General features: G+C 46.0%; 1 protein-coding gene across 1 annotated transcript in view; it reads left to right on the plus strand.

Moving 5' to 3' along the window:
• Positions 1 to 21,847, plus strand: part of GOLGA1 (golgin A1) — a 37,595-nt gene that overhangs the window by 13,518 nt on the left and 2,230 nt on the right. Inside the window, exons 8-22 of the mRNA XM_081152262.1 lie at positions 378 to 506; positions 815 to 984; positions 1,463 to 1,574; positions 5,049 to 5,174; positions 7,129 to 7,224; positions 8,847 to 8,942; positions 10,098 to 10,247; positions 10,734 to 10,829; positions 16,075 to 16,164; positions 16,950 to 17,052; positions 17,164 to 17,330; positions 17,758 to 17,907; positions 20,205 to 20,264; positions 20,850 to 21,020; positions 21,519 to 21,605. Coding sequence (XP_081008388.1) covers positions 378 to 506; positions 815 to 984; positions 1,463 to 1,574; positions 5,049 to 5,174; positions 7,129 to 7,224; positions 8,847 to 8,942; positions 10,098 to 10,247; positions 10,734 to 10,829; positions 16,075 to 16,164; positions 16,950 to 17,052; positions 17,164 to 17,330; positions 17,758 to 17,907; positions 20,205 to 20,264; positions 20,850 to 21,020; positions 21,519 to 21,605 — 1,803 coding nt within the window. The remainder of the gene's footprint in view (positions 1 to 377; positions 507 to 814; positions 985 to 1,462; positions 1,575 to 5,048; positions 5,175 to 7,128; positions 7,225 to 8,846; positions 8,943 to 10,097; positions 10,248 to 10,733; positions 10,830 to 16,074; positions 16,165 to 16,949; positions 17,053 to 17,163; positions 17,331 to 17,757; positions 17,908 to 20,204; positions 20,265 to 20,849; positions 21,021 to 21,518; positions 21,606 to 21,847) is intronic.

Below are 21,847 nucleotides of genomic sequence, written 5' to 3' on the forward strand. Positions count from 1 at the left end.
AGTTCTACTTAAATGCATCTAATTTTTTAAGGGCATTCAGTCTCTTACTACAGTTATTGTCATTCAGCCAGCTGAGTCTGTCACTGAGAATAAACGTGTAAAAAGGGTATCTGGGATTGCTCATCAAACTTGAGACTTTAAAGTGTTAAGTAATTGTTGTTCTTATTGCTCTTATTCACAGCTGTCATTTAAAACATGTTTTTAACTTAAAGAATTAATGCCACATCGATCGTATTACTGTAAAGCTTCCTATTATCAGTGTGTTACTGTCTAATGACAAAGAGGTTTTTTAAATTTGCCTTTATTGAGAATTCTGCTTACATAATATGATTTTAATGTCTTAGTTGCCTGAGTTGATGTCTTCTTCTTCCAAACAGGAGAAAAGGTTTCTCACAGCTCAGTTACAGGAAATGAAGAACCAGAGTCTGAATCTTTTCCAAAGGAGAGATGAAATAGATGAATTAGAGGGGTTCCAGCAGCAGGAACTAAGTAAAGTAAAACACATGGTGCGCATTTTTGTTTTAGTAGCTAAATGCAGAATAGATTATTCATTATTCTGATTTTGCTAGTCATCACCCTCTAAGTGCTGAGAAATACCCCAGTAGTCTTTGATATTAATCATATTTATATTTTTTTCAATTTATTAAAGTGGAAATGTTCTGTTTGATTTTCTTTTCTTTCTTTTTTACTACTGGGCATATAAGGCCACTTAGAAGCTCACCAAAATGTTATAAAAGTTTGGCATATTGGTTCAGATTTTTTTTAAAGTTATATTTCTCAGTAGTGACTCAGTGAAACTTTATCTTTGTGTCAGCTTTTAAAAAAAGAAGAAAGCCTGGGGAAAATAGAGCAAGAGTTGGAGGCACAAACCAGAGAACTTAGTCGCACGCAGGAAGAGCTGATGACCTCCAATCAGGTGTCATCAGACTTGAGGCAGAAGCTAGAAGAATTGCAGAGACACTGCTCAACGCTGGAAGAACAGAGGTTCTTGCTTGGTCTGTGGGGCCCATGGGAAGTGTTGTTAGTGTAGCTCTGGCCGTAGCCCACCCATCATTCCGCGTTACTCATTGCAACACTTTCTGATCTCAGTTCTGGCAAAAGCTTCTGGGCTTGTCCTTAATCTGCCTAGGGCTCAGGACCCCCACCCCCAAACCCTCATTCCCCTTTCCCTGCCTAAACTTGGAACCCCTCCAACTCTGCTAAGCAATTTAGTATGTTTTAGTTTCTAAGCTATTGAGAAACCACGGGCAGATCAGGATATCTTGCCTAAACCTGGGTGGAATTTTTCTCTTTGGGCTTCTGCTTCAGAGAAAGAGCTAAGGAGTCTTCTCCATTGATAATCTTCACATGATGAATGTTCTCAGCCCTGACTTTTAAAGAAGCAGCTGTATTTTTCCTATGGAAGAGTGTGTCTTAGATGAGATATCCAAATTTGTTCATTGTCTGCTTTCTTTCAATGAAGAGATCTTGTGACAGCTTCAACAACAAGTGCAGAAAATATGATTACAGCCCTGGAGCAAAAGGAACAAGAGCTCCAAGCATTCATTCAGCAGCTTTCCATTGATTTGCAAAAGGTAAGTAGAACAAAAACAAAAAATAAGAAACAAAAGGGTAAGTAGAGTGCTAGGAGGGGGCCAGGGTTCCTAGGATTCATGAGTGGGGTAAAAACTGATTCTGTTAGAAGTGTCCTCCTCAGGATGGCTGCTGAAACGTGTTTCTCATACAATCCACATTACCCTGGTTCCTGGTCTGGCCAGGCCTCATTCAGGGGAAGTGGCCACATAGCTGGACAGGGTTGCTTAACAGAAGAGCTCAGTATTGCCTTGACAGAAATTCTCAAAGCACACCATTTTATCTACTCAAGTATGTCTTAAAATTCTATATGATGGACCTTGAGCATAAGAAAATGTAATAGTCTTGATTGATGTGGCCCAAGTTGTATGCTTGACATTCTGGGCTCTAATCTTATTTGTTTAAAAGCACATAAATGATACCATTACAGTTTGTTTTTTCATTTGCCCAACATATATTTATTGCCCTCCTACTCTAGGTGTGTGCTAAATTCTGAAAATATACAAATGAACAATAATAATATTATTATGGTAGAGTTTGAGCAGAACAGTTTGTATTGTGTGATTGTCCCTTGCTTGCAGGACATTTAACTTTCCTGACCCCTGGGTTCTGAATGCCAGCAGCATCCTTCAGGCATTGATAATCCTGCCCTTCCCCTCTTATGACAAAATACCCCATAGAGGAGGAGGTACCATGAGTCCTACCCTCATCCCTTGAAAACTGGTAATCTCACATGCAAGGGAGACTGTAGCATCATTACAGTAAGATTTGTATTATGGAACTCAAACCTCCTGTGATCATAGGAAAAAAAAGTTTACAATTCAACTGCTAAATAAGTGAAATATATTTGTCAAATTCAAAAGGTATGCTATAGGGAGAGTGCATTTCCAGCACAGGAATCAAGGATCTCTTCCTGGAGGAACTGGAATTTCAAGGATGGGTAGGACAGCAGGAGGCAGAGAAGGCAGAAGGGTACAGAATACACTTGGGGAGTGGGGTTGAGGGAATAACAGGCACAAAGCTTGGGGACTCGAGAGTCCCTTTGGTATCAGTTAGGACTATCCATTCGTTTTATAATAGGAAAAGCTAATTGTCCAGACTCTGTTACACTAAGTCCCCTCATTCATTCTAAATATATAATTGGATTGGATCTTTACTATGTGCCAGGCTCTGTGCTGTGCTGAGTGTTAGAAATACTGTGGTGAGCAAAGTGGATACTGCTTATCGTCTAGCAGGGAAGTTAGACATTAATCAATAATCACATAAATATATAATTGCAGACTGTTGTACATGCTGTGAAGGATGTATAACAGGATGCTGTGAGACCTGTAAGAGGGCATCAGATTCAATATAACCTTGTATCCTGCAACCTTGATTAATTCCAGGAGTTTTTTTATCAGTTCATTTGGATTTTCTACATAGACAATCATGTCATTTGCAAACACAGACAGTTTTTATGTTTTCTTTCCTGAACTGTATACCTTTTATTTCCTTTCCTTGCCTTATTGCATTAGCAAGGACTTCCAGTACAGTGTTGAAAAGGAGTGATGAGAGGGGACATCCTTGCCCTGAAGCTGATCTTAGTGGGAAAGCTTAGAGTTTTCTCATCATATCATTAACCTTTATCCAACAAAAGGGAACTTTAGTTCCCGGCAAGGAGTGGGTCCCGCTGGCCGAATTTAAATGCTGATGGAATTTAAATGCCATCTTTTAAAGGTTAAGTGTGGCCCGGCCGGCCCGGCGTGGCTCAGTGGTTGAGCGTCGACCTAGGATCCAGGCGATCGGGGTTCGACTCCCGGCCAGGGCACATGCCCGGGTTGTGGACTCGATCAATGACTCTCTCATCATTGATGTCTCTCTTCCTCTCCTTTCCTCTCTCTGAAATCAATAAAGATATTTTTTAAAAAATAAATAAATAAAGGTTAAGTGTGATGTCAGCTGTAGCACATTAGGTGCTGAGGGCCTGAATTAAAGCAACCCAAGTGGAGAAGGGGACTCCATCTGGGATGTGGTGGTAGAAGTCCAAGTGGAAATTGGAAACTGATTCTTTTTTCTGTTCCTAGCTCTGCCTGGCACAGTCACTTGTATCCAATTAGTTTGTTCTTTTGGTTTTCACTGAAAAGGGTCACTTGGCCTGGCCGGGCATGCCTCAGTGGTTGAGCGTTGACCTAGGATCCAGGTGATTGGGGTTCGATTCCCGGTCAGGGCACATGCCCGGGTTGTGGGCTTGATCCCCAGTCAGGGGTGTGCAGGAGGCAGCCGATCAATGACTTTCTCATCATTGATGTTTCTCTCTCTCTCTCCCCCTCTCCTTTCCTCTCTCTGAAATTAGTAAAGAAATATTTGGGGGGAAAAGAAAAGGGTTACTTGTATTTCTCAAGTTCAGATTGATGTGTAATAGAATGACTATAGGCTTTGGATCCAGAAAACCTGGGTTTGAATCCCTTATCTATCACTAAGATGTGTGCTTTTGGACCTAGTCCATAAGCTTCATTTTTCTTGTAAATGGACATGGTGAAGGGTGGTTGTAAGGACTAGAGATAATGGGACATGTTTACACATACTCTGAGAACTATAGCTGCTGTTGCTCTGCTGCACCCTGCTATTATAATTATTACTATCGCTATTATTAACATTATTAGTAAGAGACCCATAAAGATGGGTCAGTATGGCAAAAACTTTGTTTTTCCTTCCTGTCAAACTCCCTCTCCATTCTGTGTTCTCTGCCTTATATAATCTTATCATTCATCCAGTCCCAACCCACTCCTGCCATCACAGCTAAAGAGATAGACTGAAATAAATAAGTGGGCAACTGTTGGGGCTGAGGTATGAGATGCACAGTAACTGTGGCCCCTGTGCTGTGAGCCAGGGTGTATATCATCATTTGTTTTACAAGTTCTCTCTTCCACCTTAAGGCAGCTACATTGGCATCATCACTGCTTCATCCAGCCTCACATTTCTGAAGCACTGCTCTGTAGGTCATTGTAGGGCTGGCTGGGAGCTTCATACATGGGATTATCTCTACTGGATTTGGCATCTGGGGTAAAGATGTAGGTTCTCTTGGACTGTGGATTAATAGGATTAAACACACGCTGGAAGAGACTGCGAGGAGAAGCATTCCTTTAGCTAGTAGATCATAAGAATACAACCAAATTATTTTAAGGAAGAGAAGCATCGTCCCAGGGTCCTGGCTAGATTCCACAGGGGTGAAAGCATTGCTCCTTCCCAGGTTGTCGGTTGCTTAACTTGGGGCCGGCGTTTGCCTCTTGCTGCATGAGGTCTGAACTGGATGCCTAAGTGGTACTGGGTTCTGATTTTGTATCTTCTATATCCCATTTGCAGGGAAGATTTCCTGGCTATTTATTCTTCTGGAATGCAGTTGAGAACAGAATTTCAAGGCAACAGAATGGTCCTGACAGGAAGGGAGGGAGGGAGGACTTACAGTGTACTTCACTGTACTCTGCTTTCACCTGCAGATCACTGCTGAAACTCAAGAGAAAGAAAAACTCATCACACATCTGCAGGAGAAAGTCACGTCCTTAGAGAAGAGACTAGAGCAGAACTTACCAGGAGAAGACCATGTGCAGGAACTCCTGAGAGAGGTACGGACCTCTCCCTGGGCCAACAGTGTGGGGAGGGAGGTTTCATAGAGTCCTGGAGTTTCAGATCCTAAGAGTCTGCAAACAGCTTGGTGAGAAGCACACTCCCTCCAACTTTTGATTGTCCTGCTTACAGCAAAAAGAGCCTGTGTGTGACATGTTTTTCTCAGGGAAAGCTTTGCTCAGAGATGCATATGAATGAGTGCCATCCTGATCACCTGTCAACCCCACCTAGGGATTTACTCTACTTCGACTGTCTTGTTTTACTGCTCTGCTCTCTTCCTTTTGCACTTTCCACTGGCCAAGGAACATAGTTACCATCTTCCTTTGGCTTGAGCAGAATTGCCTTGGGCAGCAAGTAGACTCCTCAGTTGAGGGAGGCTCTTCAGAAGACTGACCTTTTGCCCAGTGATGTAGGTGAACGTGCTTTTTCATCAGGTCTGAGTTCATTGTCTGCCCACATTCTACTGCTTCTCTTGTATACCAAGGATTGGCCTCACCATCACAAAAGTGACAAAAGCCAAGGCCTTGGGCCTCAATTAGACCCTCACTTTCTCTCTTCAGTTAGTTTCCACTAAATATCTCTATCCCCACTGCCACTGTAGCCTAGTCTATATCAGAAGCCTCCAGACTGGCCTACCCAGCATCATTCTTTCCTTCACCCTCTGAGACAATCCTCTACAGTTACTGCCAAACTGGTATTTCTAACTTAAAGATCTTCCACAATTGCCCTACGATCTATAGTGAGTATAATGTGGGTTCAGGAGTGTAAATTGATTGCTAGAACCAGACTAGGTTTGTGTCTCACCTCTTCTATTTTTAGTTTGTGACTTACAGGTCATAATATAACCTCTTAGTGTTTATTTTTTCCTCTGTAAAATAGGGTATTAATTGCACCAAATGCATAGAGTTGTTATTAGGATAAAACAAGTTACAATATGTGAAGTTCTTAGAATGAGGCTTAGAACATAGTAGTCTTGATATATTTCAGCTGCTAATATTATAATTATTGTACAGTCATTATCATTATAAAGTTTAGTGTGCATAGGAGTTACTTGGGGAATTTGTTTAAAGTATATATCTCTGGTCCTACCCTCAGAAATTCTGATTTCTGGAGTAAAATAGGCTTGGAGTAAAGCCTCAAGTTTAACACCCCCCGCCCCCCAAGTAAGTTTTAGTGCCAGTGTTTGGACAACTCCACTTTGAGAAATATTGTCTACAGAATTAAATTCCAACTCCTTTCTGCAGCATAAGCTTCTCATGATCTGGCCCTTTCTTTGCCTCACTTTCTAGTCTTGTTTCTTTTTTTTCTTTTTTTAAAAGCCTTTATTGATTTCAGAGAGAGGAAGGGAAAGAGAGAGAAATAGAAACATAAAAAATGAGAGAGTCATTGATCGGGTGCCTCCTGCACGCCCCCTGCCAGGGATTGAGCCCAAAACCTGGGCATGTGCCCTGACCGGGAATCGAGCTGAGATCTCCTGGTTCATAGGGCGATGCTCAACCGCTGAGCCACACCAGCTGGGCTAGTCTTGTTTCTTGACCTGAGCCTACCGTCACTTTATCTTTTGGCAAGTTGTAGCTTTTGAGTGTCCCAGACTATTTCCACCTTCATTGCTCATCCTTTGAGTGCTACCCAGGCCTGTGGCCAGCTATGAATTATGAAGCCTCCCACTTCCCTGAGGCCATGAGCATCTCCTGCTCTGTATTCCTTCTTGTGGGTACTATTGCATTCTATTATATAATTTTTTGTTACTCTTCTGCCCCAGCCTCAAGGTCAAAGGACTGTGTCAAAGTGATCTATGTATACTTTATGATATGTGAGTGTTTAATCAGCTGTTGCTCTTTAATGTATTTGTGTTCATTGAGATTTATATAAATTATAGTATTTGTGGATATCAGTAAATATTTATTCAATGGAGAAATTATTAATTTCTTTTACTCTTTTTTCCACTTATAGAAAACAGTTGCCGAGCAGAATCTGGAGGATACCAGACAGCAGCTCTTGGCAGCCAGAAGCAGCCAGGCCAAGGCTATTGACATCCTGGAGACGCGGGTAACTGACCTCACTCCCAGTGATCGCAGTGTCTGGGTCATAACCTGGTTGGATGACTTGGTTGTAGCTGAGAATCCCCTTGGGTCAGAGGTTTTCTTTTGAAGGGACTCTTTTGGATCTTATATAGGGTTGAGCTAGTCATTTTCTTGTCATCATTGTTCCATGCAAACTTGTCGTCTTGTATCCCCATTCCTCTTCCTTTTGTAGGAAACCATTCTGACATGGTTAATAGAGACCCTTTAGTTGTTGGGTTACCCTAAAACGTGTGGCATTGTTTTGTGTGCATGTGTATTATCTTATGTAAATGATAGAGTGATGCACATGTCTTCTCTCTCACCTTCAACTGCTCCATCTCCTGTGTCGTCTTCACTGTACTAACCTGCTCTGCTTTGTAGTTACCTACTAGATGATAGACATACAGATTGCCTTCTTCCTGTCACCACAGATTACACTGCAGTGAATGTCCTATCCCTGTCACCTTAGGGGGGGAGAAAGAATGCATGGGACCTAATGTGACTAAATGGGACAGGAGAAAGAATGCATGGGACCTAATGTGACTAAATGGGACAAGAATGTTCCCAGTAGGGCTGCACCTGGCTCTAGCCCCAGGGGGTTCCTGTATCTGCCCATGGGGGCTTTTCCAACATTGGCTTTTTCCAGCCTTTTCATTTTTTGCCAGTTTAAGGAATGTGAAGTGGTGGGAGGGGCAAAGGATCAGAGAAATTGGCAGAGAGAGCTTGAGTCAGATAAAAATGCCCCATTGGAGAGTCAGGTCTAGCTAAGTGCTGGGCAGTGTGTTGTCATCCTGTCCACTGGGCCAGCCTCCTATCCTAGTGCAGGGCTAGATATGTTGTAGTCAGACTTGGTCAATATTTGTAGAATGAATGAAACCAAAGTTTGTGTCATAACAGTAACCCTAATTCTGGCAATCTATTCTAAGGAAGTGAGTCAAACCAGATTAAAAAAGTGTGCACAAAGATGTTAACTGCTGTATTGCTTTGGATGGGAAAATGGGAAACAACCCAACTGCCAGCACAGGAGGCGGTGGTGGAGTAAATTCCAAAACACCCTTTGAGAAAATAATCTAAGGTCTGAAGACCACATGAAGCACAGAAGAAAACTTGAGTGAGGAGGAAAAATACCAAGCTTTACTACAATTGTATACAAAGTTATTTTTAAAAGTCATAAAAATAGATTGGAAGAAAATACATTAGGATGACAGTGTTTTATAGTGATAGACTTATGGGTATTTTTTTCCTAACTTAAAAATTTTCAATAATGTACCTGATTTCTGACTTAAATTTATTTGGTTTTTAAAGCCATTTATTTTTACTCTCAACTTTTTGTTTTTTATTAGGAAACAAAAAATTTTTTTTTAAGATTTTTTAAAAATTGATTTTCGAGAGGGAGGAAGGGAAACAGAGAGAGAGGAGAGAAAGAAACATTGATGTGAAAGACATACATAGATCGGTTGCCTTCCGTACAGGCCCTGACCAGGGCTCGAACCCACAACCTAGGTATGTGCCCTGACTGGGAATTGAACCTCCCATCTCCCAGTCCACGGGACAGCACTCCAACCAACTGAGCCACACTGGTGAAAGATTGCTTCTGTTTCCCCCCAGGTGAAGGAACTAGAGCAGAGCCTACAGGCCTCTGAGGAGAAGCTGAAGCAGAGCAGGGATGCTGTGGCCGCTCAGGAAGCTCAGATTCAGGAGCTGGTAAGTGGTTATTCTAGGCCCTTGATGCCTTCCCTTTATCCCTTTGCCTCTGTCCCAACTTCTGGAATGGTATCTGGACCTGACTTTAGATACACTTGTGCTGGGTGTGGGCAGCTGGGCAGCTGCAGGTAAAGGGAGTCAGGGTCTGCTGGAAGCTCTGAGTTACCCAGAAAGGCAGGGACTCCCACCTGACAGCTGGCCGGAGGGCCCAGCCTAGTTGTGGGGCTGTTACAGGTGGTAGCTCCGCTGGCAGTCAAACCTCAGCTTGTAGCCTGGGCTGTGGAGAGCAGGTTCAGACTCTGGGGAGAAGATGGCAAGGGCTTGGCCAGACGTTGCAGCCTGAGGAGTGGTGTTGAATTAGAAACTAGAGAAATAAAATTAGAAACTAGAGAAATAAAAACAGCATTCATTGCATGGTTACCCTGTCCCAGGCACTGTGCTAAGTACTTTGTACATGTTTTCATTTAGTCCTTGCAGCAGATCCAAGAGATATGCAGTGTTATCCTCATTCTCTAGAGCAGAGGTGGGGAATGTCTGGCCCCGGGGGCCGAAATCATGTGGTCTGGCCCTGCCATGGCCTCACCATAGAGAAGCAGTTCTAGCCATCATATTAGGGGTGAGTTAATGAAATGTTTGATCAAATATAGCAGGCTAATTTTTAAGTTGATTATTTTGTATGGCCCTCAAATGATTTACAATATCCAAATAGCCCTTGGGAGAAAAACAGTTCCCCACCGCTGCTCTAGAGGAAGCAGGCTCAGAAAGACCAGGCTGCTAGGTCATAGTCTCCGAGCTAGTAAATGGCAGAACCCGTATCCTTCTCAGCCCAAAGCCCTGTTTCATCACTCTGTTATACTGCCTCCCAGGGGAAAGCCGCTGCTGTAGAGGGCAGCACTGAGTACCGTGAGGGAGGGTTGTGTCTTAGGACTGGCTGGTGCCCCCAGCAGCAAGACCAATCCCAGAGGCCAGCTCCTGAGCAAGCCAGGGCCCAGGGCAATAGGCAGATCCTGCAAGTGGGGGGACCCTGGCAGCACCCAGGCTGGAGAAAGCCAGGAAGGAGAGTTGTTTGTATTGGACACCATCTTTGGGTCACCGAGGAACAGAATAAGGCCCCCCATTGTCCCCGTGAATAACTATTCTCTGGTACCCTCACAGGCCACTGCAAACCAGGAGAGCAGCCGTGCCCAGCGGCAGGTGCTCACTCTGCAGCAGCAGTGCTCTGAGCACGTCCATGCGCTGGAGGCCCAGCTCGCTGCCCTTGAGACAGCTCGGGCAGCTGACCGGACGGCTGCAGAGCGCCAGGTGGTGAGTGAGGGAAGGGGTGAGGCTGGGCTGCTCAGCACAGGCACACAGGACCAGCCCCGCTCTGAACTGGGGAACCACTTTTGGGAGCAGTTTTTATCTTTCCAGCAAGACACCTGCTTGGGAGACTAGATGCTAAAAGGCTGCTTGTCACAAAAACCCCAAACACCTGACTTTCCTTTTCCTCGGGCTGCACATAGACTTCTTGACCAGTCCCATCAGCTTCTCCCCACTGTCTTTCTGAAACTGATGTGGTCCTTCCCTAACGGCTTCTTCCTTCTCTGGTCCCACCCCTGTTCCAGCCTTCCGAATCAAGTGCTTCTTTTTTCTTTGGAGGAGTTTGTCAGGTGGTTCTTTCCCACCCCATTTTCATCTCCCTAAAAAAGGGAGGAGGGCATTTTAAAGGTTCCAGCCAACGAGATAGAACTGTGCCCAAGGGCAATATGGTAAAGACCTTTTCTGTTTATCTGTGCTCCTCTCACTTTGCAGAGGGAGCTGGAACAAGAAAATGCACGCCTTAAAGAAAGCAAGAATGAGTGCGAACATTCTTTACAGCATCACCAACTTGAACTGAAGAAGCTGAAGGTATTTATCTCACTGATTACAAGTTTCACAAGAGGGTTGTGCCTTTCACTTGGAGAAGCAGTGGAACTAGCATTTGTTCAGTACTTCTTTTAGGCATTTGCTAGAAATTGTCACCTAAGTCCTCTCGGTGATCCCAGACAGTAATTATGCTCATTTTTAGTTGTCTTTGAGGTTCTGAGTGTCATTTGTCCAACTTCCATAGTTATCCAGAGGTGGTGCTGGTCTGGCTTTTCACTCCACCACAGAGACCCAGCCCTTCCTCTGTGTCATCGTCAAGAGCTGCCTGGAAGTACCACTGTCAGAGCACCACTGTCATTGACTTTTCCAGTGAAACTAGTAAAGCAAGGCTTCAGAAGGTCGCAGGACCTGATTTGTTTGTTTATATTGGTCACCTGTACACAAATGAGGAAACAATCTGCTGGATTGCTACCCTTCCCTCTGGGAATTTGGCGCTTTAATCAGATGCTACCCTCTTTGTTTCCTGGACATAGCTGAATGAGGGGGAAAGAGAGACTCTGCCACTTCCTTACAGGCCTCCAGGCTCCCATCCCCTTCTGTAGTGCATGATGGGTCATTGCAGTAATTGCCTAGCTTGATCATGACCAAAGATGTTGTGGATCCCTTGGCCAAGGTCCTCTCTGAGAATACCCTTAGCTGAGGGCCTGCACTGAGTCAGCTTTCAGGAACAGTCTGCCAAGTTCTGTAGATGTTGCTGCAGTAGCACTGGGTGTGGAGCCTGCACTTTGGAATCAGATGTTTTTTCATGCATTCCTTCAACAAACATTTGAGTACCTGTAGGCACAATTGTAGGTGCTGGGATGTGGCAATGAGCCAGACAAACAATCCTCCCCCACCCTTCCCACCCCCTGGAACAGTCAATGAGTGATAAATAGTCATAAATGCTATGAAGAAAAAAAAACCAGGGTGAAGGACAGAGAGCAGGGAGAGAGGCCTTTAGATATGGAGGCTGGGGGGGGCTTCAGTGATATTTGAGCAAAAGCTCTGAATAATGAGAAGGGGCCAACAATGTGAATGTTTGGGGAAGGAATATTCCAGACAGAAGAAATAGCAAATAGGAAGGCACTGAGGCAGAAAAAAGCTTGGTTTTGTTTGTTCAGAGAACAGCATGAAGGTGGGTGCAGCTGCTGCTTGGAAAGGCTGGGGAGGACAGTGGAGGAGAGAGCTGGGTAGGGAAGCCACGGGAGAGTCTGAGCAGAGAAGTGATCTGAGAAGTTTTGTTTTAAAAGGATAACTCTGGCTCTATGTGGAGAATGTTCTGTAAGGAAGCAAGTACGGAAGCAGGAAGGCCTGCTGGGGGGCTCAGATATTCCTGTGCTCACTATATTTAAGGATGTAAAAGACAAACTGGAAAATTTCAGCAGAGATTTGGAAACTATAATAAAAGAGCAGTTTTGAAAAGGAATCAGATTGGAATTTTAGAACTGAAAACTGCAGTAGCCGAAACTAAGAATGCAATCAGTGGTGAAAAGGCCGTGAGGAAACGTTTGGGGTGATGGGTATTTTCACTGTTTTTATTGTGATGTTCTCACTATAATTCTTCAAATTGCATATTTAAGTATCTTCAGTTTCTTATTCGTCAGTTATACTTCAGTAAAGCCGTTTAAAAAAAACAATGAGTGAGTTTAACAGCAGATTAGAAGTAAAGAGAATTAGTGAAAAGAAAGGGCAGGGTGAAGTACAGAAAAGAAATAGTGAGAGACATACTGGGCGCTGGGAGGAGCTCTGTCATGTGTTATTGGGGGCTGGAAGGAAATGAAACCAATGAGTCAGGAGCAATTATTGAAGAGAGGATGGCTGAGAATTTTCCAGATCGATGAAAGCTGTCAACTCACAGGTTCAGGGGTAAGAACCACTGTAGATCCAAAGAGGATAAATTTAAAAATCCATATGCAAACACAGCATGGCAGTAGAACTAAAGGAAACCAGTAAAACAGAAACAAGGAGTTAGTTACCAACAGGCTTGCACCTAAAGGAAGCACCTCTCAGGTGAAAGAAAATTCTGTATGGAAGTATGGAGGATGTAAGGAGGTAAGAATGAATAAAGAACAGTGATTTTTAAAAATATGTACATGAGAAGAAACAGAAAATCTGACCCACGGTGTGTCGTTCATGGTCCAGTCAGGAGAGAGGATCAGTCGTTATTTGAATGAGAATTTACGTTCTAATGTAAAGTTTTTAATTCAGCACTGAAACAGTTAAAAGATATCACAAAGGTAGCAAATGAAGGAAGTAGCTTTTAACCCCAGGACTAAGGGAATTAAATGAAGAAGTTGGAATTATTAAATTTAGGAATTAAGACGAGGAGCCCCACAGATCTGACCCTCAGACCTCCTGGTCGAGGGATGCTGTACAGTTGCCACTTGTGTGTGTGTGTTGGGGGGTAGGGTAGTGAATGAACTCAGCCCCAAGTGTTAGAAAAACTGCACAGTGAACGCAGCTGCTGCTTCAGGCAAAGCAGCATTGCTCACAGAAGCAGGAAGCTCACAGGAAGGAGCAAGTCTTCTCCCCCCTCCTGCCTTCCAGTCCCCCTCAAGCTTCCCCCATTGGCAGAGTTTAATATGCAGCCAGCTGGATGCACAGAAATGTGGTTTGCAGAGTCCCAGGTGCAAGCATCACAAAGCAGAATAGAGAAGGGTGGGTGTGGGCTGAGAGGCAGGAACTTAAAAGCCATCACACACAGGCTTTTTAGAAGTGTGGTTTATTTCCAAATGTTTGGGGAATTTTCTTGATATTTTGGATTTCTTGTTTAATACCATTATGGTCAGATCATACTCTAAATTATTCCAATCCTGATATTTATTTAGACTTGTTTTAAGACCCAACCTATAGTCTGCCTTGGTAATATAGACTCGAAAAGAATATATTTCTACTGCTGTTAGGGAGAGCATTCTGTAAGGGCTAATTGATCACTTTGTTTGGTAGTATTGTTCATATCTTCTATATGCTTTCTGATTTTGTGTGTGTGCCAACTTGTTCCATCAGTTACAAAGAGGGATGTGCTAAATCTTTTACTGCAATCACGCATTTGTCTCTTGCCCCCTTTAGTTCTGTTAATCTTTGCTTCAGGTATTTTGAAGCACTCTTTTTAGGTGCACACTTATTTAGAATTGTTTATATCCATATTTTTCAAAACAGCTGTTCCCTGAGCCCCTCAGGGAAGTCATTCCCAAGTGTGAGAACTGCGAGTGTCGGTGGCCTGGGGCTTCCGCAGCAAACCTGAGCTGTGCCAGTCAGCCACGAACCCCGTGGTCCTGGAGCACATCTATCTGAGGCAGCAGCACCAACTTAGAGCCACATAGACTCAGTTCTGTGCACCGGCCTGATTCTTAAGGGAATTCCGTTTCCTTTGTTTATACCCGTGACCTCCAAAGGATTGCCCTATGGATCGAGTGTGGCCATGACTGGAAAGTGCTAAGTGCAGTCTGCTTCCTGCCCTGCTTCCCTGTCTTCTTGCTCACAGCCTGCATCCTATCCTCTTGGACATAGCAGTCGTAGCATCTCTTCTAAACTTCCCCAGAAATGCTGAGCTTTCCTTCCCCCTCCTTTCCTGGGTGTGCTGAGTCACGGTTCCAAGCTCTACCAGCCTGAAACCTCTTGCTCCTTCTGTGTCGACAGAGAGGGGTGTTGTCGGGGGTAGTTCAAGGTCCCACTATCAGCATTTGGAGTTCAGGCACCAATTTTCCTTGACTACTAGAGGTGGACTCACGGAAGGTCAATTCTTACAACGCCACAGTAGGAGCCAGAATGCCACTGGCCATGAACCTGTCATGTCTCCCTCCATTAATCCACTTGCACTGGCATGAGTGGGAAGGAGATTTCTAGGAGGACCCGAGTAGCTCACAGAACCAGAAAGCTTGTCTGACTGGAACATAGGGGCCTCAGGTTCTCTTCTTCCTCTGTCATGCTGTCTTTTGCCCTGGGGGTCACCCAACTCTTGTCCTTGCTTTTCTCCATGATGTAGACTGCATCCTACAGATTGGGAGATGTCACCACAGCTGCTCCAAGCTGGTAACATTCTAGCTTAGCAGCCCCAGGGGAAAGAGGGCCTCTCCCTCAGCTTCACCATATAAAAAGGATTCTGATACATCTGAGAAGGGTGGCTCAGTTGGTTGGGTGTCATCCTATGAACCAAGATTGCAGGTTCAATTCCTGGTCAGGGCACATGCCCGGGTTGCAGGCTTGATCCCTGGTAGGGGGTGTGCAGGAGGCAGCCAGTTGATGTTTTGCTTTCACATTTATGCTTCTCTTTCTCTCTCCCTCTCCTTTCCTCTCTCTCTAAAAACTAATAAAAAATATCTTTAAAAAATATTCTGATATAAAACATCTTGGGTGACAGAGTCACCCTTTGGACAAATCAATTTGGCCAAGAGGATGAGGTGTATCAATATGACTGGCCAGGCCTGAAGCACATGCTTACCTTGTAGCCACAAAATGGAGGTATCATCATTGGCAGCCCTACCAGATGCATGGGAATTGCAGGGTGGCAGTGGGCAATAGCAACGATGAGGCTCTTACCCAAACAAAGGGGGCTGGTTCTGGGTAGACAGAAGCAGCAGGCATCCCTGACCAGTAATGTGAGCACCTGAGAAGTCATACTATTCATCTGGGGGGTGATGGCCGTGCATGGCACCTGTCTCAGGGAAAAGGACTGATGTGTCCATTGGGAATAGTCCCTGTGCTCTGGGGAAGGCTGGTGAGGCAGCCTTGCTCATGGTAGAAGTGCTGGAGTCTAGCATCCAAAGGTTTGACTCTGAGCTCAGATAGGTGCTGGCTTGAAACCTGGACAGATTTCTTAATTTGTCAGAACCTCAGTTTTCTTTCTGATAAAATGGGTAGTTTTAGTGAGCCTGTGATTAAAAATCCAGTAATTCTTTATTAGTTTTCCTGTAACTGGATTGTCCCAATGCACTACACCATTCACACGAGCCCAAGAGTCTTGTTCTGTGTAGATTTCATTAGACCAACTCTTCCTATCCTGGGTCCCCCAGCCTTGGCCTAGGACTGGCTGCTGTGTTCATGCAGTGTGCTCATTACCAGAGAGTCTGCTGGGTTGTCCCCAGAGCAGTTCTCAGAGGGACACAGAAGGCATCTCAGAGAAGCAGGAACAATGTTAGTCTGGCCCTGCAAGACAGTATTCTGTCTGTGGGCTTCATATGAAGTGAGAGCTGAAAAAACATGCGCTGAGTTTTTGGGCTCAACCTCTGACCCATTTTCTGAATTATAGGAAGAATGGAGCCAAAGAGAAATTGTGAGCGTAGCAGTGGCTCAAGCCCTGGAGGAGGTACGGAAGCAGAGGGAAGAGTTCCAGCAACAGGTAAGCTGAAGGGTGATGCCCTCACCTCAGTCCCAGGTGGGACCAACCTATCTCCCCACCTGTCTAGGGCAGGGTGGGTGACACAGATCAGGAATGCTGACAGCTGCATGATTCCCCTGAAGTCTCTAGAAAGGTGGGAGGAAAATGTTATAAAGAAACCCTACAGGATGGCCTTTTGGATTTGTGATGGTCAGTTATTGTTATAAACATCACCCGGGAAAGGGCCTATACCCAGGTACCTATTGGGCTCTCTAATCCTGTGAGGCGGGCCACATGTGGCTGAGCTCTCAGCAGGGAGGGTGGGAAGATCCTTCCTTTGAAGACAGACTCAGCATCAGCCCCAGACCTCCTAGTGAGTTGGCTCTAGGCCTTGGGTGAGTCCTTGCCGAGTCTCAGAGCTGCCTCTGAAGAGACTCAGGTAATCACACCTGCCAGGATATCATAATGAGGTTGTGTATAGCAAATTCCAGGCATGTCGCAGTCACTCAGGACGTGGAAGTTCTGCTTATAACAGCTTGTTGGAAGGCTGAGCAGAGTGGTTACATCTCTGGTCAGCCTAGTGCAGGCCAGAGGGGAGGTGAGGGCGAGTGGCCGTGTGCAGGGCTCTGGCCAAGAATTGATTTGTGCCTGATTCTAGGAGCAGAGGTGAGCTTGGGGCATGTTCTAGGCTGTGGCTTTCAGGGAGGGGTTCAGGGGGTACCCTGGGGACTGGAAAGTAGAGATTCCCGTGGAGGAGATGGGGTCGTTGCTGCCAGCCTTCTCTGAGGGTGGTGTCTCTCTCCAAGGCTGCTAACCTGGCATCCATAGTGGGTGAGAAGGAGCGGAGTCTGCAGGAAAGCGCCGCTGCAGCTCTCCAGAAGGAGCAGGAGATTCTCCACCTGAAGAAAGGTGAGGACTGTGCCCTGTTCCTGCCCAGCACCCCGCCCTGAGGTGGCCCAGGCACGAAGCAGCGTGGAGTCCCCAGGCTTCCAGTGCTCACCTCCCTTCTGCCCGGCCTAGGTCATGATGCGGCTCTGCTGCAGGCTCACCAGCTGCGGAGTGAGCTGCAGGCCCTGAGAAGCCTGAGGGCAGAGGAGTCCGAGGCAGCCGCTGGGGCTGGGCGGGAGGACCTACTGAGGCTGCCAGGCCAGGAGCAGGGGTTGGCGCTCTCAGTCAGTGAGCTTCAGGTGAGTCCCATGCGAGCCCACCAGGCCACGGTATAGTTAGTGGCAGTTGTGGCAGCAAGCCACAGAGCAAAGCTGCAGTCTGCCAGTTGGAGGTGGCTGAGGGCAGACACAGAGAAGCGTGCTGGGTTCACTAGCTAAGGGATGCTTTAGCTTTCTGTAAGGTGGGGCCGCTTAACAGACCTGCAGGTTGTGAGTCTTGAGGAGCCTGTCAGTGGTCAGGTGTTACGGCCTTTCCTTCTGAGTAGACTCGTTGCCTGGAAAACTGATGTCCCTCTGGAAGGCGTTAGACAGGCTTGCCGTAGTTTGGTTCTTGACGATTGGCTCACACCAGTCCACACCTTTGGGATGAGTCTGGTCCTTTCCCCTTGGACCTGTGGCTCAGCTTGACCCCTGTCTTGGCTCTCAACTTGCTGCCCCCACCCTGTAGGTAACCTCAAGGACGAGGGCCCTGCGGGAGCCCACATACCAGCTTCCGCCTGCCGAGAGGATTCCAAATGGTGAGGTGGGGGTCATGGACCTAGAGCAGCTACAGAAGGAAAAACAAGACTTGGAGCAGCAACTTCTAGAAAGAAATAAGGTAAGGATGTTCTTTACCTTAGCTATTTATATCTCTGCCCTTCCCTGTCCTTGTGCCTAAAACCACTCAGTCCCTTCTGAGAGTTTTACTGATGCTCCTGGGCACCTCTTGAGGGAGATATTCTTTCATTAAAAGGGCTTTTTCCTGGTTTTCCTCTTCTGTTTCCCTCCTGTGCTTTTGTCTTCCTTTCACACTCACACTCTCCCTGCCTTTTCCCCTATCCCCCCACATGGGTGAGACACTGTCTAGAGGATCAGAGCTGAGCAGCAGCAAGTCTGGGTGCTCCCAGCCACCTCTGCTGTCACCAGTTGGGTCCTGTTGGACCCGTGTTCTCACCTTCGCTGTGGCCTGCCTTTCTACAGCTGTGAAGTGACAGCAGTAGTATCTGCCTTTAAGTGGGCTCTTTTTTTGGGGAGGGGGGGTTGAGGGATGAAATGAAAGTGTATGTTAGCTCTACTGTAACATTTCTGGTATTTTGCAGAGGCTTAATTCAATGTCACGATTCTGCCCTCCCCAGCAGGCCTCCGCACCTGTAAATGCAGGTCTCTGATCCTGGTTTTTAAAGTGTCCTATGAAGTTTGTGTTGACTAGTGCTCTGGCCTGAAATTCTGCCCCCAAATTGTGTGATTGTGTGTGTCTGGTTTTTTTTGATCTTTAACGAAGGGGAAAAGTGTTCATTCTCTTTCTCCTTCCCTCCTCTTCCCTCCCTTTCCTCCTTCTCTCCTGTTCCTTCCTCCCTTCCCCTACTCACATTTAATCTTTTCCTGTGAAACAAAATAGATAAGAAAAGTGCACAAACACTGTGTGCCCCCAGGGTCCAGCCTTCAGACTTTTTCTCTATGTTGCACTCACTCCCTTGGTGACCTCACCCACACCGCATGCTGCTGGCTCCCACATCCACGTCTCAACTCCAGACAACTCCTGTATTGATCTGCTCTCTATCTCCTCGAGAATGTCTAAAAGGCATCCAAAACCACACTTCAGACGTACATGCTTCCTAGCATCTACTGCCATCTTTCCTACCTCAGTAAATGGCAAAAACCTTGAGTCGTCCTCTACCCCCTTGACATCCAAACCATTAGCAAATTCTTTAGAATCTCTCTTTATATTGTACCAGCTGCTTTTCAGCCCCACCACTGCTGCCATCCTCTGCCGTAGAGGATGGTGTTGGGCTTCTAACCTGTTTCCCTGTCACTCCTCTGCCCCAGCCCTTTGACGACTTTGAGGATAACAGAAGTGCCTTCCTGGCCCTGGCTGGGTGGCTCAGTTGGTTAGAGTGTCATCCCAGGGTGAGCAGTATGCCAGCGTGTGGGTTTGATCCCCAGTCAGGGCACATATAAGAAGCAACCAATGATGCATAGATAAGTGGAGCAACAAATTGATGTTTCTTCCCTCTCTCTCCCTCTTAAAAAAAAAGTCAATAAAATTTTTTAAAAAAATGGAAACTCAGCTATACAATAAGACATGGGCACCCCCTAGAGTTACTGTCACTTTGAAAGTTTTAATTAGGAAAACTGTAGGAAGCTGTGAAAACTCTGATAAAATACTATTCAAAATTCTAGCTACATGATTCAAGAATAGTGACATGGACTAGAAATCCACAGGAAAGTCTCACTTTGATATGTTATAGTTATGAGGCTTTGGAGAAATTTTTATTTAAAACTTTTTCCTGTATTGCTGCTTATACAGTAAATTTTTTCATTGAGAACACAGTTCAGCCTTTCTAGTGATTAATGGAATATGTAATAAATTCCACTTAAGGTTCATAATGCTAATTAAACTCAATTAAAAAAATAAGTAAAATTTATAAAACCCAGTGTTGGTGGGTTGTACAGAAAAACCATGACCTTTTACATTTCAGAATAAGCATTGCAAATTATAGTATTTCAGGAGAACTGTGGTGATAATGAGAACCATGAGTTTTGGCCTGAGATGCTACTTGAGGGATCATAGCACATACATGTAATTCTGAGGGACAAAATAGACTGTACAGAGATATTTCTAGCTGTGCTACTTCTGGAGGCAAACACTGGGAGCAGTCCTGCAGACAGAGCCCCTGGGGACTTTCCAGGTCCTCGGGCCTGGTCCTCACTGGGACATTGAGGAGGTGTATGATGACTTGGTGGCCCATGGCAGCAAGCACACAGATGTGACAGCACAAGCCTCTCAGGAGACAAAGCAGGGACTTCTAACAGGTGTTTGGGGACCCAGGAGAGTATCTGTTCTGTTGTCCTTAAAGATGGTGAAATGTGCATTTAACGAGTGGCTTTTGGCTGGGGCGGGGGGGTTTGTCTCAGGCCATAAAGCAGATGCAGCAGAGGATGCTGGAACTCAAAAAGACACTGCAGAAGGAACTGGTGAGTACCCCTCCCCTCCCCTGTGCCCTCCCTGGCTGGCTAGTCTCCCTGGGGTGCTTTGCTGCCTGACGATGCTTCCCTTCCCCCGTTGATTGCAAGGGGTCTCTGGGATATCAGATGTTGGCTGGTGGGACAGTAGCCCTGCCAGTTTGAACATGCCTCTATAAAGTGGCCGTGTCACCTCAGGCATGTGCCCTCCTTCTCCAGCTTGCATGTTGTCAGTGAGGTGATGGGTGCACCGCATGTGAACAGCAGAGTGCCACGCCCAGCCATAGAAGAGCAGGACCTCTGCCTGGCTGGGGTGCTCACTGCCCCAGGACATGTGTCCTGACACAGATAAAGGAAATGTCTGAACTTCCCCAGGTGACCTTTCTCCCTCCTCTCAACTGTCCACCCCACCTGGAGGAGCTGAGCCTTCAGCTGCTGTTGATTCCTCCCTGAGGGTGGGGGATCTTTCGACCTGCCCTGTGCAGGGTGTGGCAGAGGACCAGCAGGTGATCACAGCGTGGGCCAGGTGAATCTCCCATGTGATTCTTTGACCTGTCTTGAGCAGTTCAATGTAGCATCTTTCCTTTGTTTTTTCAGAAAATCAGACCGGATAATGAGCTTTTTGAAGTCCGGGAGAAGCCTGGATCTGAGATGCCAAGCATGGCCCCTTCTGTCACAAATAATGCTGACCTGCCTGATTCCCGAGAAATCAACTTCGAGTATCTTAAACACGTGGTTTTAAAGTTCATGTCCTGTCGGGAATCCGAGGTATAGGGCTTCTGAGTTGCCTTTGGGTACTGAGTTCTACCTCAGGGCCTGGCTTATTTGTCAGAGCCCTGCACGACTTCTCACCACGTCCATTTCTTTCTCTTCCGCATCCCAATTTGACCTCCAGTGTGGACGGTTAGTCATTTTCTCCAGCTGACATTGACCTGCAGATTGAGCAGCAAGTGGGGGCACCTAGCAGGGAACCAGCTTCTGGGATGGGATGTGGGTTGGATGCTGAGGCCAAAGGCCAGGCAGCTCCATCTGCCCAGCATTTCTGCATCCTCTGAGGAGCAGAGCTGCTGTGGATGTCCTGGTCACCTTGCCAGTCCCCAAAGTAAAAGATGGAGAGAAAAACCTTTCATTGCTGTCAGACCTCTGCGTGGTCCTTGCTCACTGTCTGGAGCACACACCAGGCACAGAACCAGAAATGCTGCCATTTAGCCCCAACTCCCCACCACCACCACCTGGATCAAGGCAGCAAAACTTCCTTTGTTTCAGGCCTTTCATCTTATAAAAGCTGTGTCAGTGTTGCTGAACTTTTCGCAAGAGGAAGAGAACATGCTCAAAGAAACCCTGGAGTATAAGGTAGGGTTCCCTGGCCTGCTGTCCAACTCCCAACTCCCCAGAGTAGTTAGTGTTCCCAGTTTTTTCTCATTTCCCTCCCATACTTAGAATGGGCTTTCAGGCCTAAAGACTGGTCACTACAACCATTGTCTTCATTGCTCTGGCCACAGCCAAGTCAGGATGTGTGGATGACAGGAGCGGGTGGCCCACGGGTGGGGAGAGGGCTCTTTCAGCTCCCTCTGTACCTTGTCCTGGTTCTCATT

This window comes from Miniopterus schreibersii (genome assembly GCF_964146895.1).
Source record: "Miniopterus schreibersii genome assembly, chromosome: 11".
Lineage (NCBI taxonomy): Eukaryota > Metazoa > Chordata > Mammalia > Chiroptera > Miniopteridae > Miniopterus > Miniopterus schreibersii.